We start from the raw sequence: 16,068 nt of genomic DNA on the forward strand, positions 1-16,068 counted from the left end.
AGGCCAGAAAAGGAAGCAGCTATCTCCGCTCCCTGCCATGTCCTGTAACTAACAAATCATCTTGAAATCGGATTAATTTCGCTGCTAAAGCTTCAGCAAACCACCACCCCCTTCCCCCAGAGCTGTAGTGCGGCCTCTCCTCACCTGCCCCTCCAATGATGGCTGTAACCTTCCGCACTCCATCTTGCTCCCTCCCCATCCTGCGTCCCCAGAGCCTTCAGGATGATTCCTCCAAACACTCACCTAAATCACGGGCGTCGTGCTGCCCTGGCATGAATCCCCAGGTCCGGCATGATCTGGCCTCTGCCCAAACTACAGCTTCACCTTTTGCCTGCCTCCCAGATGGAAGCCGCACGTCTCACGGCTCCCTGCACGGGGCCCCATCTCACGGCTCCTAGGGCCCCTCTGCCCCAGTCCCTCTAGGCTGGACATTTCCCCTTCACACTGAGGATGTGGCTCAAATGTCATCTCTCTGAAGCCTCCCTCTCCGACCCTCCCACGCCCAAGTCCCTGAGGCACTTTCCTGTCCTCTGTTGCCCCCTGAGTCCATAGCGCAATCCCGGGATTGTCTACCTCTTCTTTCAACCAGACCGAAGCTCCTCCAGGCCAGGGACTTTGCCTCTGTCCCTGTTTGCCCCCAGAACTCCACACAGAGCTTATACCAGGGAAGGCCAGAGATGTAATAATCTGTACAAAGCCTGAATCTCTATACCCAACAGGTGGTAGGTCAGGGAGAAGACAGGACTGCTCTGTCCCCTCTTCCCGCTGGCCCCAGCAAATGGCCAGCCTTAATTACCAGACCCTGAGAGGAGGGAGGAGGGATCGGATGTGTCTTCCTTGACTTCAGCCTCCTATGCCTACAGTCCCAATGTTGCCCATATTCAGGGCCAAGGCCAGAACCCAGGCAGCCTGGATTCCCAACTTCTCTTCCATAGTCCTCTTCCAGATGTGCCGCCCAACCTTCAGCTGCCCTGTGCCTTGGCGCTTTCTTCATACAAGGGTGCCTATCTAGGGTCCATCCACACAGTGCCCCAAGTCTCTGGGGCCTGCGCAGAGTGCATTAGGGCCCTGGTGACAAAGGAGGGCCGTGGTGAATGATGGCTACCATTGGCCTCATGATGAGTCTTGCAGCAGGTGGATAACCCTCTGATGTGTAGGATAAAAAGGTACCTTCAGCTGCTTATTCGTTCAACAGATATTTTATTGGGCATCTACTATGTGTCAAGGACTAGGAACACAGCAGGGAAGAACGTAGCCCATGTTCCTTCTCTATAGAACTTAGATTTTCATTCAGTAGGGGTGAAACAGACAATAAATAAACCAGCAAAATATCAGCTAGTGTACATGCTCAGCTGAGAAATTAAACAGAGGTGTGGAGATAGAAGGTGACCGACAGCTCCTTTAGACTGGCTGGTTGTTGAGAAGGTGACATTAAAATGGATAGTCGGGGCTAGTCACAGAAAGAAGGGGCCTGATATTCCAGGCTGCAGCAGTAGCTGGCATGGCGGCCCGGGGAGCAGGCAGGAACCTGGAGGGTTCAGGTTCAAGGTCTGTTGGAGGTACTGAGAAAGACAGCGGCTGGAGCACAATGAAGGGAGGGAGGACATGGCCAGTGAGACCCTCCTGCAGGGCCAGCTCAGGTCAGAGCTAGCACTCGCCTGAAATATAGTGAGAGACCTTGGAGGACTTGAAATCCAGGAAGTGGCCTCCTGTACAAGTGCTTCTCTCTGCTTCATCCTGCGTCCCCTTGCCCCTGCCTAGATTTCTAGTCTATTTCTTGGTTCCCCTTGCCTGTATTATGATTATGAATACAGCCTCTAAGTAACACAATTCCCCGTGTGATTCAAACCTTTCATTCCCATCAAAACCAAATACGATCTGGCATATTAGGAGCTTAAAATGGAAAACATGTTTAGGAAAGAATGTTTTTTTTATCTTTTCCCAAGTCTATATCTGTATTACACCTTAAAGAGAGGGTTTTTTTTTTTTTTTCAAAAGAAAAAAGAAAATCTCTTCCCTAAAGACACATGGATATTAAAAACTGTGATTAAAAACATCATACACTTCTTAGTTTTTATTTTCTGCAAAGATCCCTTTGGCCTGCAATTTGAGGGCAAGGCATCAAGTCCTGATGTCCCCTAGCCAGGGGCCCCTGACTGTGCCCTCAGTCCCTTGTGGGTCCCTTACCCACTGGCCCAGGACCCGTTTAGTTCTGGTACTTCCCTAGTGCCCTTAGTCCGCCTGGGGCCCAGGCAAGACCATGCTCAAGAGGCGAGCTCCCAAGAAGCAAGTGGGACACACTTGAAATCTTGCCTTCTCAGGAGCACTGTGGAAACACAGGCAGGCTCCCCAAGTGGCTGGTCAGGGCCGCCAGCTCCAGGGGGCTGTGGGGGCAAAGCGCCCAGACCTGGACTTCTGAAGCCCATGCCCCCTCCTGGATACTTTTTCCACTCTCTTCTAATAAACAAGTATCTCATCCCCATTTTTGCCTGAAACAACAGGTATTCCAAGCGTAAATCACCACGGCATGGACTACTAAGTAAGTTTTCACCATCTTCTCCCACCAACCCTTCTTGGAAGTCTGGCTACGGTTCTTTCCACCATAGCTTCTCAGTGGTCGAGCGCCTGCAGCTGCCCCCAAGCAGCCCCCTCCGCCAGCCTGTCAGGCCCTCTCCATCGTCTCAGACATAGGGCTGGGCTTCCTGGGGAGGCTGATCCCATCCACAGGGTGTGTTAAACCAGAAACCAACCCAAGAGCTCACAGGCCCGTGGGGCTGCTGAGATTGCATGCGCTGGACTGCAGCTTCCAAGTGGCACCCGGGAGGTGGCAAGCTCTGCATTCATTTGGACATGACCTAACCTTGGGCTTCCTGGACAGCCGCCCACACCTGCCTCAAGTGGCAGCATCACTGACAGCCCTGTTTCCCTGCGCCGGACACATGCCCTGTGGTTCTGTGGCTCGCTGGCCAGGCAGCCATGCCAGGGCCTTTTACAGGCCTGGGCCTGTCACCATGCGGGCACTCCTTGCCTTGCTGACGACAGCTCTGCCTCTGGGCAGAGGTGAAGGGACTCGCCCTGCTCCCCCTCGGTGAGCCTCGGAGCCCAGAGGCAGGCTGCCCAACCCTGCCGAGCCTGGCTACTTCTTCCACTGCTGAACCCCCTCCACATTCATCCCCTGTTGTGCCTCCTCTCTGGTTTCCTAGCTCCCAACTGTCCCTTCTGTCTCATCTGTTGCACTCTCCTCTCCTCCTCACCCTGTCCTCCCTGGCCCAGGCCTCCTGGACTACAGATACTCTCTTTCTTGGAGCCCCAGTATTCTTTCCTTTTTCCTGATGACTCCCCTTCTTTTGCTGTCTCAGTCCTACTTGTCCAGCTATCACCTCCTCCAGGAAGCCTTTCTGATTCTTCCAGACTGAGTTGGCAAATCCTTCCCTGTTCTTCCACCTCATTTCTCATACTTAGGATGCAATTTGCAAATATCTATCTACAGTCTAGGGTGCCCACCAAGCTGCAAACTTTAAAGACAGGAACATGCCTCACATCCTGCATTCCCAGGCCTTAGGCCAGTGCTTGGCATGCTTATCCATTCACCAGGTGCTGAATGGATAGATGGGTGGATGGATGGGTGGTTGGATGGAAGGATGGATGGATGTGTACTCCAACCACTGGCCTAATGGGCTAATGAGTGAGTGCTGGGATGCTGGTCATGGTGCATGTGTGCATTTCAGCCTCATTTAGAAATGCCTTCAACCTACATATCGTCCCTTGAACTAGGATGGATTTGGGTATGGCAATGTCCAACCTCCCAGCTGGAGCCCTTGGGATTTTCAGGAAGTCAAAAAAGCTCATGATGCCTGCCTTCTCGGAAGAGAAGAAACTCACTAAGTGCTCTGTCCTTCCTTTCTGCTCCCGTTACATACCCCTTCCTCCTTCCTGCGACTGAGGACTCTCACCCCAATGCATCCACTCCTGAGACTAAGGTGCTGGAAGTCTCCAGACGCCCTGAGCTTGCCTGTCATCAGGTAACTAAAAGGCAGAAGCAGGCAAGTCCCCAAGAACCGGGAGGAGAGAGGATCAGAAGATCTTTGGCAGAAGGTGGGACAGGCCCCTGCCCTGCCTAGCCCCTCCCCACTTCTGAAAAGTCAGGGACACACCTCCCCCAGTCCTGCTCACATTCTCACCTCCCACCTCCAGTAGGCGCTGCTGAGTTAATGGCCTGCACCATGTCAGTGGTGAGAGCATCCAGGAGGCTGGTGATGAATTCCATCTTCTTCCCTTCTGGACAGCCTGAAAGATAAAGTGAGATTTAAAGGCAGCTGCCAGGTAAGTAATCAAGCAAACGGTTTCTTCAACTGCCACCATTTCCCAAACCTCCCCAGGTCCTTCTTGCCCAGCCAAATCCACTCTGGGAACTATTTATGGCTCAGATGAGTCTCATAAACCCCCACAGTTCCTCTACCCACCGCCCACAAGGGACCCACAGAACAAATGGAAAATCATGCTTTCACTTTTCTTCCGTTCCACAAATTTTTGCTGAGTATCAACTGAGGCGCTATGTCAAATGTTAGGGATTAGGTACACAGGGTCCCTATCCGCCCAAGTTCAGAGTCTGCTGGGAACGCCAGCTAGCTCGGGGAGAGTCTGACCAGGTGGTCACGCTAGAGCGTCACAAACACTGCTCTCCTGAGAACGAGCAGGTGCTGAGGGGGCACAAGGGACGAAGATGTCCCCCAGTGGTCGGAGGTGACTCAAGTAGCCCTACCAAGTTTATCTGTCCAAGAACCATCTCCTTTCTTCACTTCTGTCTCATCCAGCTCAGATGATGATAAAACCTCCCTTCCTTTCTAGTTTGTTCCATTGCTTGGTTTCGGCAAAACCCCAGTCTCTCCCCCATGCATTAGCTCTGCTGGTGTGAACAACCAGATAGGTGGGCATCCCTGTATATTCATGACTGCTGGCCCCCACTGGGCCCTACGGTCATTCCCACAACCCTCCTCTCTGCGGTGACAGCTCTGTCTTCCCTCCGGCAACCCACTCGGTCTCTGGTGAAGCGCCACCTTCTCAGAGAAGCCCCGGACCTGGAACCACAGTCTCCCTTCACGTCTCACGGCTCACGACTCACGGCTCTTCCCCTTCAGAGCACCTGCCACGGCTCTTTATACCAGCTTGTATTCATTTATTTGTATCTGTGTCCTCAGCTGTGGGAGCCTCGTGCTGTTCAGAGCCCTTGATCTCACCCTCATGCCCGGCACATGGCGGAATTTCAGTTCATGCTGTTGGCGGGGGGGGGGGGGGGGGGGGGAGACCCGAAGCGGGTACTCTGGCCTCTACAACTCCAATCTCTCGGGACAGACTGGTTTTCACAACAGGACTTTCAGGAGATTCTGCTTTCAGTTCTCAGGGTGGAGTCCTGACGGGGAGTGGGGAGGGGGCCCAGCTCCCCTCAGCACAGGTCCGAGTCTGTGCTTGCTAAAGACTACCCTGTTCCAAGCCACCAAAATTTAGTGACCTTCCTGTCACCCGCTGGCAGAGCACACTGTAAATATGAAAAACCCCTCACAGCAGCCAGCTGGAGGCTCTGGGCCCCCTGCCTGCGCATCTTGTGTCACATCCCAGTGACAGTGCTGTGCTACCGGGATGGTTGTGAAAGCACAGTACTGGGCTGGCCACGGACACTGCCCATGCCCCTCAGGACAGCCCCTCCCTGAAAGCTCTCCTCTCAGCCCCTGGAACACTGTCCCAATCACCCCGGATGGACAAAGAATTGCAGGATCGCAAGAATATGATTTTAACCCAATGGCTACATTATGAAGATAAAAGCTAAGAGCAAGGAGGAGGAACAAATGGCTCAAGGGCACCGGCGTCCTTAGGGACGAATCCCAGCCTGGATGCAGGTCCCAAGGCTCCTGGGAGGCTTTGCCCCACCCCCCACCCCCCATGCCATCCTACAAAAGGGGAGACAGAGCCAGAGCAGAGGCAGGAGTTGCTTGGGCATGATGGGAGGTGCAGGAATAGGAAGAGAGGAGGGCATCAGCAAGGGGCAGCCTTGTCTCCCACCTGGCAGCTCCCTGTCCTTGAAGGGATCGTCCACCTCCGCACTCTTGGCCCTGGCATCGCTCTCACAACTGGGCATCACGTAGCTGGGAAGAGAGACACGGGAGTGGGGGAGGGGTGAGGAGGGGCCAGGAACCTCATGAGCCCGCTGGAGCCACAGCTGGTAGCAACCATCCTGTTGCCACTGAGCTTAGAACTCCCAGGGCAGGCTGCGGATTATCTCCTGCGCTGTCCAGCAGCTGCCCAATCCCGGTAGCAATGTTCCCACAGAGACATGTTGGGGCATGTCCCCAGTTGTCACTCAAGCAGAGCGGAGTCACCTTGTGTCTGCATGCAGGACTTTTGGGATCTACAGAACCTAGGGACTCAGGCAGGGCCTTAACCTCCTCACCAGTGCACTGAGGTTCCAACCTGCTTCTCCAAGGTCACTCAGCTAGAAGGAATAGAACTGTGACCAGAACCCAGGACACAGTGCAGAAACATTCTCCTAGTGCCTTGATTCCCACCCGGCCAGGCAAGCAGGGAAATGTGAAGCTAGCCTAACAGCAAGCTTCTGCTCCTCCCCGCGGGGTCCATCTCAGGGACTGGACAGGCTCCGGGTGTGTGGGGTGGGGAGGGCTTACCGTGTGGAGGTCCCGGGCAGTGGGCGCCCCGTGTCCACCAACACACACCAGCAGTAGCCAGTGGACTGGTGGCATTGCACAGGCTTGTAGAGCCCCCCGGGGGCGCACTCGGGGATGACAATGCCCTCCCGGGGATTCTGCCTGGCCTCTTCCAGGGCGCTCTGCCTCTCCTGGTCACATGAATGGACTCTCTCTGCAAGAGAAGAGGCAGCCTGTGGTGACTCGCACTCTTGCAGCATATCACTCACTGCTGCTTTCCCAGCAAGGATCCAGCCTGGCCCCAAGCAACAGATGGCTGGGGAATCACCCGGCAGAGAGCTGTGGCTCCCGCACGGGCCTTGCACCGGCCCCCACAGTGGGGGTGGGGATGGAGTGGGGGTTTGGAGGCCCAGAACCTCCCCAAAGCCTCTCCACTGCCAGGGTTCGTTAGCATTCACACGTAGTTGGAGAAGTTCCTTCCAGCAGGGCCACAAGCCAGCTGGGGGCTGCAAGGCCGCTCCTTATCTGAACAGCAGTTTGCCCTGGGGGTGGAATTCCTGACTGTTTTCAGAGTGGTTCCCGCTGAGGCTCCTCTGCAGAGGTGCAGAAGCCTAACCCCTGAGAGCTGAGGAGCGGACGCAGGAATACCTGTGTGTGCGGACACTCTCCCAAGCCCAGACCCAGCAGGACTGAGCCACAGCCGCCAGCCTTGGGGGAGCGACGCTGAGCGCCCAACAGGAGCAGAAACACAGCCCAAGCCCACTCCTTCCCAGGCTCCAATAGGGCTGGGCAAAGTAGGCTCGACAGGCCCGAGGCCAAGACATGGTGCTGCTCTATCCAGTGGGAGAGAAAGACGCCCACAGGAAGTGTCTGTGCTCAGCGGCTGCGGGCAGCCCATGAACACGTCTGTACAGCCAAACCTGGATTCCCCAAGCTAGGCCCAGGCTGTGTGCGGCGCCCCGAGCCGGGTCCCTGGCCTGAAAACCCCACCCACCAGTCTATGACCTGCCTGATGTCCCTTTCCTGTTGGGTGGTTCTTATGTTTTCATTTGTCTTGCTGTTATTAAAAAATAAATAGCATTGGGTTTCTTTTCTTGGTATAAAAAAAATTGTGAAAACCCCAGAATCCCATGGAAATTAAACACTGCCTGCCCTAGACCTTCTGTCTTGCACCTATGACATGAAAAAATACATACGCCCACATCCACTTGTTTTTTTTTTTTAATAGTAGAAGGGGTAACATCATAAACCTGAACTATTACTCTCTTTTGTCTATTTCTTTATTATATCTTTATTTCCTTCACGAACGTGATGGCCACAGCTTTCCTCTTGAAGATGACAGGAATAGTCTTGGGCATCCCATGAAATGTTAACAGTGTGTTAATAAAAATATGTTCTTCGAGTCAGGAAGCCGGTATCAGCAGCCTGGAGGTTCACGGAACTCATTGAAGAGCCCAAACGGTCCAAGTCACAGCCACTGAACTCAACAGGAGCCAAACCTTTGAACCGCAGCTCCATCAGTGACCCACGGACGAGCAGCGCAGGTGTTTCAACAAAGCAGGTGCACGCGGAGCCGCGAAGCAGTCCCACACGGTCTCCGGGAAAAGTCACACAATGGGCAAAAGATTCTTCTCCCAGAAAAAACGTGGAAAAGCGACAGTCCCTTGATTCTCATTGTTGCGGGGGTGGGGGAGGGAATGTCTGCTTAGTGCCCTAAAGACATCTCAGGGGGAGGAGGCAGGTGAGCAAAACACATTCACAATCAAAATATAACTTTGAATTTGGAAAATGAAAAAAAAATTACTACTGTTCTTATAAAGTAAATACAGCGCAACTAAACAGAACTCCTATGGCTAGAGGAACAGGAGTCTGTAAGAGCAGACAGACTCCAGAGGAGGGATTCTGAACCTAATTAGAACTACCAGCGGAAGAGACTCTAGAGGCAGCTCAAATAAGAGACAGAAATTGATGAGTAAGAGACAGAAATTGATGGGTTTACCGGAGACATGAAGTTGGCTTAAAGGCCTAGAATCCTGCCTTGGGCCCCTGGCTTGGATGATGCAAGAGTTTTTCAAGAGCTCCCACAATCCCAGTTTGGTTACCTTACTTCCCGACCTCATATTTCATGCCTTGAGAAAGGCGACGGAGGAGCAAAACCAAAGGAAAACAGCTTTTTACTGGCACCATGTTCATGCAACAACCCCGACAGAGGCTTTAAATTAAGATCCTCTGGGCCAACATTCTAAAGCCATAAATCAGCCCAAAAGCGAGAGGCAAAGAGAGTGGGGGCGGGGGGAAGCTTTCCCAGGGACGGGGGAACGATCACCTGACTTCACACCGTTGGGGATCCCGAAACTGCAGAAATGAGGAGAGAAGTCATTTAAGAGGAGGCGGCATCCCATGGTTCGGGGGCTGTCGACAGACTTCTGGAAGTCCTTGAAGGCTGCCCTGAACGGTGTGCTGCCAGCCTCCACAGAAGCTGCATGGAGTTCGATGGAGAATAAAAACCTCACAAGGGACACCTCTTGCTAATTTGGAAACATGGGCCTGGCATGGAATTAGAGAGAAGGCTATGTCTAGGGGTGATGGCCTGTTGGCACATTCGCTTGCTACTTTAGGACAGGCCCTGAAAATTCCAGATGCCCCTCTAAGAAAGAGACAGGAGAAATTTATAATAATAATCACTAACCATTTGTGAAGAGTACCCAGAAAATTTATCTTCCAAAAGAGATCTCCCTTAAGACCATCTTTATATGAATAACAGTCAAAGCAAATATTCATTGAGTAGTACGTGCCCGGTGATAGACGAAGGGCTTTGCTTGCTTATTCTCTTTGTCCATCTGAGGGGGGCACTAGGACCATGTCTATTATGTAGACTGAGCTGAGCTTTGGGGGGATTCATGAATTTTCCCAAGTGCACTCAGCCAGAGGAGAGAGCTGGGACCCCAGTCAAGAGCTTCTGACAGTTGAGCCTGTCTTGCTAAATTTTAGACACAGGTTGCTGCCTCTAATAATTTGCGCTGGGGGAAAAATGAATTTATCTTTAGCGTGACGTTCTCTTGGGTCAGTCACTCTGCAGACTCCCCATATCTGCCACATTCCAAACCAAGTGTGTAAACGCACGCATTTGCCCATTAACATGGCACAGCTTCTTCTGAACCAATGGTTTTTCTCAGCCTGAACATACCACACTTCTTGTACCCAAGTATTTTTGCCTCTTTGCTGTGGAACTGAAAACCTAAAGCCACATTTGTCACTCACCTGCCATCAGAGGACACAAAACGAAGACGAAGAGCTCACACCTGTTTCAGGGTTTACAGGGGGCCAAGCTTGGAACTAGGCACTTGGCTTGTATTAAGTCACTTCAAGCTCACCACAAGCCTCAAGATAGGTGCTATTATTACCCTCAGGGAGCAGAGAAGGACCCAAGAACGCAAGCTGGCTGCAGGGTTTCCTCAAGGTCATACAACTAGGGAGTAGCAGAGCGGGGGAGGGCCCCCCTGGGAGTCTGCTCCCAGGCTTTGCTCCCTACTACCCCTCTTCAACACCATCTCTCACTGCCAGATGCTAGTCTGATCTTCATTCGATTCCCAATTCTTCTTTTCCTTGGTGTGGCAAATAGTTAGAAAGGGGCTCCGGTGAATCGCACCTCAGACCCCTTCACCCAGACGCTGACTGGCCTGAACCAAGGGAAAGGGCAGGTGGGAGGTACAGCGTGTCCCTTCCAGGCCTAGGCCTTTCCTTGCAACCTCACTTTCCACTTTCTTAGAACAGCACAGAAGGAAGCCAGGCCAGCCCACTGGAAGATGAAAGGCACAGAAGAAAACAGGAGTCACTCCGTCTGCAGCCAGCCCGACCGCCAGAGGCGTGCCCTTGGCCATCTTGGCCACCCAATCCCATGGACCCTCCAGCTGGATGAGTCCAGGAATGAGTTCAGACAGAGCCAGCCAGGGAAACACGCAGCCAATCCACAGAAACATGATAAATTAAAGAATAAGTTATTTTTGTTGTCTGCCATTTAAGTTTTGGGGTGGACTGTTACACAGCAGTAGCATGTGAAACACCTTAACTTGCTCAACTCCACACTGATCAATTTACTCCTTATACAAGGACTTTTGTAGGTTCTCACACCCTTCAGTCAATCAATCAATAATAGCTCAATCAATGGATTATTCCTCCAGTGCTTCTCCAGAGGTCATGCAAATATAAATCAGAATGTATCAAGGGGCAAAACACATTCTGTATCTGAGGAGACAGAAGCCAGCCCCCTCCGTAGGGCTGCTGTCACCCTCTGTCCTTCTGGGTCACCTCCCAAAGGAATATTAAAGTCTACACCTCCCAAAGGAATATTAAAATCTACAACTATCCATTTTCCCAGGTACCAAGAAATCACTTTGCAATCACTCAAGACAAGTGGTCTCCTTCAAGGGTCTCTTCCTGACCTCTGGTTCAGAGAGGGAGCTGCCCAGATGGGGACACCCCTGCTTTATAACATTCTGTCCCTGCTTCAGAAACTTCAGGGAAGTATGACAACATCAGAAGGTTTGGCCTGATGGTGAGAAGGGCCAGGCCCATCTGCAAACGCTTGACAGAGAGGGGAGCAGTCAGGGCCGGCCAGGGGGCGAGCGGAGACAGGAAGACACATTCTCACCTACTCCCGCACCCCCCGCCCCACGATCCAGTGCCAGGATGGTACGGAAGAGAGACGAGAGCCATGTCACTCCTCGCCCATGTCACTCCTCGCCCATGTCACTCCTCGCCCGGCAGTGGGGGCTTTGAGTTCCATCAACACACCGCTGTCTGCCTGAGAGAAGAAATACGACAGAATACTGTCCCATGGAAGAAATGAGGACACGGCCCAGCCCTGGCCCCCAGAAAACACGGCCTTCTTAGCTGTCACTTACTCCAGCACCAGGGCAAAGCGGGCCTGAAGCCGGGCGGGAGGGGCAGGGAGGGGGACAGGGGAGGGAAAGACGAGGCTGAACCAGACAAAACCTAAACCCCGTCTGCAGGCCCAGGGCACGGGTTCTCACGTGTCCCGCCAAGACAGGATAAGCATGGAGAACAGCTCTGTCTGCTGTGGCTAGCCCCTGCCTCTGCGCCTCTCAATTACTTGTGGTAATTAGGAGCAAAGGAGAGCATGGACAACCTAAATCCTCAGTTAATCCCCAATCCTGATTTTAGCCCAGAGTTTATCCTTCTGTCCTGGGAACTTTTTCTCCTTTATCGTTTTCCCCCCCTTTTTTTTCTTCTTTCCTTTTTTTCTTTTTTAAACAAAAATGGCCAACAAACATAAACATTAGAGGATTCAAGTTTCAGGTCCTTGGGCTGGTCTTTCTTTCTGGCTGCTGCCTTCCAGAAGAGGAACTGGTAAAGAAAGGAGCAGAGAGAAAAGCTGAGACACTGCATAACCCAGGCCTGCAGGTATCCGAGAGCCAGTCACGTCGTGAACTCTTTGGAGAAAGAACAGGGGAGCCTCATAGCGATGGAGGCAGTGGGGGAGAAGGCAGTTAGTCAGGGCCGGGCAGTAGCAATCAGGGTTCTTCAGAGTAAGAGAACCAATTAAAGACCTACATCTATGGGCGCCTGGGTGGCTCAGTGGGTTAAGCTGCTGCCTTCCACTCAGGTCATGATCTCAGGGTCCTGGGATCGAGTCCCGCATCAGGCTCTCTGCTCAGCAGGGAGCCTGCTTCCCTTCCTCTCTCTCTCTGCCTGCCTCTCCATCTACTTGTGATTTCTCTCTGTCAAATAAATAAATAAATAAAATCTTTAAAAAGAAAAAAAAAAAGACCTACATCTACATCTATACCTAGATATCTAGATCAGTCTGTATCTAGACCCCTCTCTCTCTCTATATATATATTCATATATATATTATCTTTCTATATAAATTAATATATATACATATATGCATATGTGTGTGTGTGTGTATATATAGGCACTATAGCCTAGCCAAGTCCACATATATATGGAGTTATATAGAGAGATAATATGTATATGAATATATTATCTATCAATCTATCTATACATATACATAGAGAGAGAGGTATTTATTTTAAGGAATTGGCTCACATGATCATGGGGCTGGCAAGTGGGAAGTTTGCCGGGTAGGCCAGCAGGCTAGAAATTCAAGTAGGAGTGATCCTGCAATCCTGAGTCCAAAATCAATAGGTCAGGCCAGCAGGCTGGAAACTCAGGCAGGATTTCTATGCTGCAGGCTGGAGGCAGAATTCCTTCTTCAGGAAATCTCAGATTTTGCTTTGAAAACTTTCAATGGATCGGACGACGCCTTCCCACGCTGTGGAGGGTCATCTGCTTTACTTAAAGTCAACTGATTACAAATGTTAATCTTTTCTAAAAAACAAAAAACAACCTTTGCAGCAACATCTAGACTAGTGCAGAAACAGTCTATCGGTCTAGAAACTGGGCACTGTACCCTAGCCAAGTTCACACACTAAATGAACCATCACAAGGTCCATATGAAAAATGAGAGCAAGAAAAAAACCCAGTCTTAGAGAAAACCATAGAAAGTCACGGGCCATAGAAATGTGCACTGGGAAGGTGTCTTGATGACTGAGGCAATATTCCTGGAGAAAGAACCAGAGGCTCTCCTCCTAGTGGAGGCACGGTTGGAAACGAAGGGCAGCTGCCCAGGCCATCCTGACCCAGAACTGCTTCCATAAGAGGAAAGGAAGTGGGAAGATGACGGAATGGAGGACACTGGGCCAAGAGAGGAGGGTGTCCCCAGAGCATCGGACCCAACACGGATCCTGAGTGACCCATGAGATTAGGGCTCATAGGATGCAGTGGAGGTCAGGGGCCTTGGTGGACGCACGTTATCACATGGTCTGGTACTGGGCATAGGTTGGCACCGAGTCAGCCTCTGGAGAGGCCACGGAAGTTCTGGGAGACATAGTAAGACGAAAGAACTAGCCCTGAGGTCTTAACCTATCCTCACGTCAGGCCTTCCTCCATCCCTGAAGCTTTCCCTGAGGGCCGCAATCTTAGTGAAGTCTCCCTCTCCTGAGTCTAGGACTGAGGATCTGCTCCCCTCGAGGAGACTGGGGACCATGACTTGTCTGGACTGGAGGTTCCCGAGAGCGAGGACTCGATGGCTCTCTTCCTTATCCTCCCCACCCCCACCCCTGGCCCCCAGCTCCTTATTCATAGCACAACCGTGGAGTCTCTATTTAAAGGATACAGAAAGAGCCCAAGAACCCCTCTATTGCTTGAATCCCTGCTATGTGCCATCTCCAGCGGCAGAATTCTGCTCTAGCCTGGCATTTCATACATGGGGCCCCGCACCGTGGAGTAAATGCCCAATGTGGGGGGGCTGAGACTGCGGAGACCAAGATAAGAATGTCTATCCCCTTGACTCATCCTGGAAAATGCTATACTCCACCCTCAGACTATCAACCACTGGATTTTCTTAGGGGGAAAAAAAAACCATAAAAGGTGACCCTCCTGGAAAGTGAGAGCAGCTTATTTATGTTTCGCTGTGAACGGAATTGTCCAGCAGGCCAAGAACATTAAGGAAAACACTAGTGGATTGCCCACAATTCGCCCGAAACCTCTTCCAATACCACACGCCCACCTTGCCTCTTATCAAAAATGAATGCAATGCTGCCCGATAACCCAAAACAACAAACCGTGTGTTAAAAACAACCTTTCCGAAATCACAACTTGAAATTCCAGAGGCGGAAGAACTCTGGCGGCCCCTGCCTCCGGGTTCCCTGAGTCAGCGAGTGAGGGTGGCAGTCACCTACACCGCTGGCTTCAGGCTCGGGGTGCAGAATCCAGCCAAAGAGACACGGCAGAGGCAGGAGGAGGGACAGGTAGGACCAGGTCGGAAGGCAGTGACTTTCTAGGTCTTGAAGGGCGGGAGGTGTGGTCTCTAGGGAAGGACAAGCAGCTGGAACCCACCGTCTTCAGGAATGATTAATGGAACATTGCCAAGCAGGCCCTTTTTGTTTACTTGGCCACACAGGGTTTTAGCACCTATGGCTTCAAGCCAACTGTGTGAAGAGGTTATTTTTCCCACTTGTGGACTTTGCACTTTTTCACAGGTTGGGCCAAGTGGCCCCCGGAGGACGGTTCCAAGCACCAGGTACTGGGCTGGCTCTGCCCCGCCACCGTGGGCCCTCTGTCATATCCAGCACTGAGCTGCCCCTAGGCCAGTGCCGACTCCCGAGGCGTACTTGTCTAGGGGCTTCAAGAGCCCCCGAGAGAAGAGGGGAACGCAGAGAACCATTGCTCAGGCCTCCCTTCAGATCTGAGGACAGACAACAGGCCTAGAAAAGGAAAGGCCCAGAGGAGAGGCCCTGCCAGGTCAGAGGAGAAGCAGCCTCACCGACAAAGAGAACAGAGTAAGCCCTGAAAAATGTGTTCAGGGGTGCAGCAGGTAGCGGGGGGGAGGACGGAGGGAGAACAGAGACAGAATATGCACACATTTAAAACAGTCGCCCTGCCACTGGGATGGGTTCTCCCATCTCTTTAATCTGAAGGGCATTTCATTCATTTGGGCAGCCAAATGAAGTGAAAATGTACCATCACCCAATCTTAACCTACAGATGGACTTTGGGCCATTGGAGGAGGTTGGTCTCTGGAGGAGGTGACCCCTTCTGATGGACGAACTGACCAAAAGATGCTCTTCCCCCCGGCCCAGAACAGGTGAGGATGGCAGCAAGGCTCGAAGCTGGCTTGTCCCAAACACCAGAGGGAACTCAGGGCAGTCAGAGGAACAGGAGTGGGCGTGGTGTAGGGACACCTGGGCTTCCTTGGCAAGACTGAAAGCACGAGTAAGAGCCTAGCACTCCCAGTTTGCACACTCCACCCCTGGGCCTGGCATAGGAAAGGCTCTGTGGCTGTTTCATGGAAGTCAACAACAGCTGGAGGCCACACAGGGTGGGGGCCAGGAACATGGGGTTGGATGGATCCGCCTCCACCATGTGTTACTCTGTGACCTTGGGCAGTCTGTCAGCTCTCTAAGTCCCAGGTTCCTTATCAATGAAAGCAGGGTAATGATAGCACACATACTTTAGGGTCCCTGGGGGATTAAATGAAGAAGTAGAGGCCAAGCATTTCCCCTGGCCCCAGAGTCTTAGCCCGTCTAAGGTAGCAGTGTTCTCAGCAAATGTGGAAGGAACCTGGGCTTCCGGACCCATCCTCGTGAATAACTAGTCTCCTCGGTTGGACTGCAGGGATGGACCACAGGTGGGCAGTGGCCACAGTCCACGCAGGCTCAGGTGATACGGGGACACGCTGGCGGTAGGCCAGCTAAACAGATAATAATGGAACTAAGATCTTTATGACCGCTGTGCCGGCAACACCAAACAAGATCAGTGATAGAACATTTCTCTGCACTGGAGTGGATGGTACCACTGCCCCCCTCCCTTTGGCATGCCCCCACCCA

At 52.2% G+C, this 16,068-nt stretch overlaps 1 protein-coding gene across 6 annotated transcripts in view; it reads right to left on the reverse strand.

Moving 5' to 3' along the window:
• SMOC1 (SPARC related modular calcium binding 1) overlaps positions 1-16,068 on the reverse strand; it is a 147,843-nt gene that overhangs the window by 12,581 nt on the left and 119,194 nt on the right. For all 6 annotated transcript variants that reach the window (XM_082734003.1, XM_082733999.1, XM_082734001.1 and 3 more), the window contains exons 8-10: positions 6,678-6,870; positions 6,058-6,140; positions 4,182-4,287 (exon numbers count right to left, since the gene is read on the reverse strand). In XM_082734003.1, the coding sequence (XP_082590129.1) occupies positions 4,182-4,287; positions 6,058-6,140; positions 6,678-6,870 (382 nt within the window). The remainder of the gene's footprint in view (positions 1-4,181; positions 4,288-6,057; positions 6,141-6,677; positions 6,871-16,068) is intronic.

This window comes from Mustela nivalis, assembly GCF_964662115.1.
Source record: "Mustela nivalis genome assembly, chromosome: 6".
Taxonomy (NCBI): Eukaryota; Metazoa; Chordata; class Mammalia; order Carnivora; family Mustelidae; genus Mustela; species Mustela nivalis.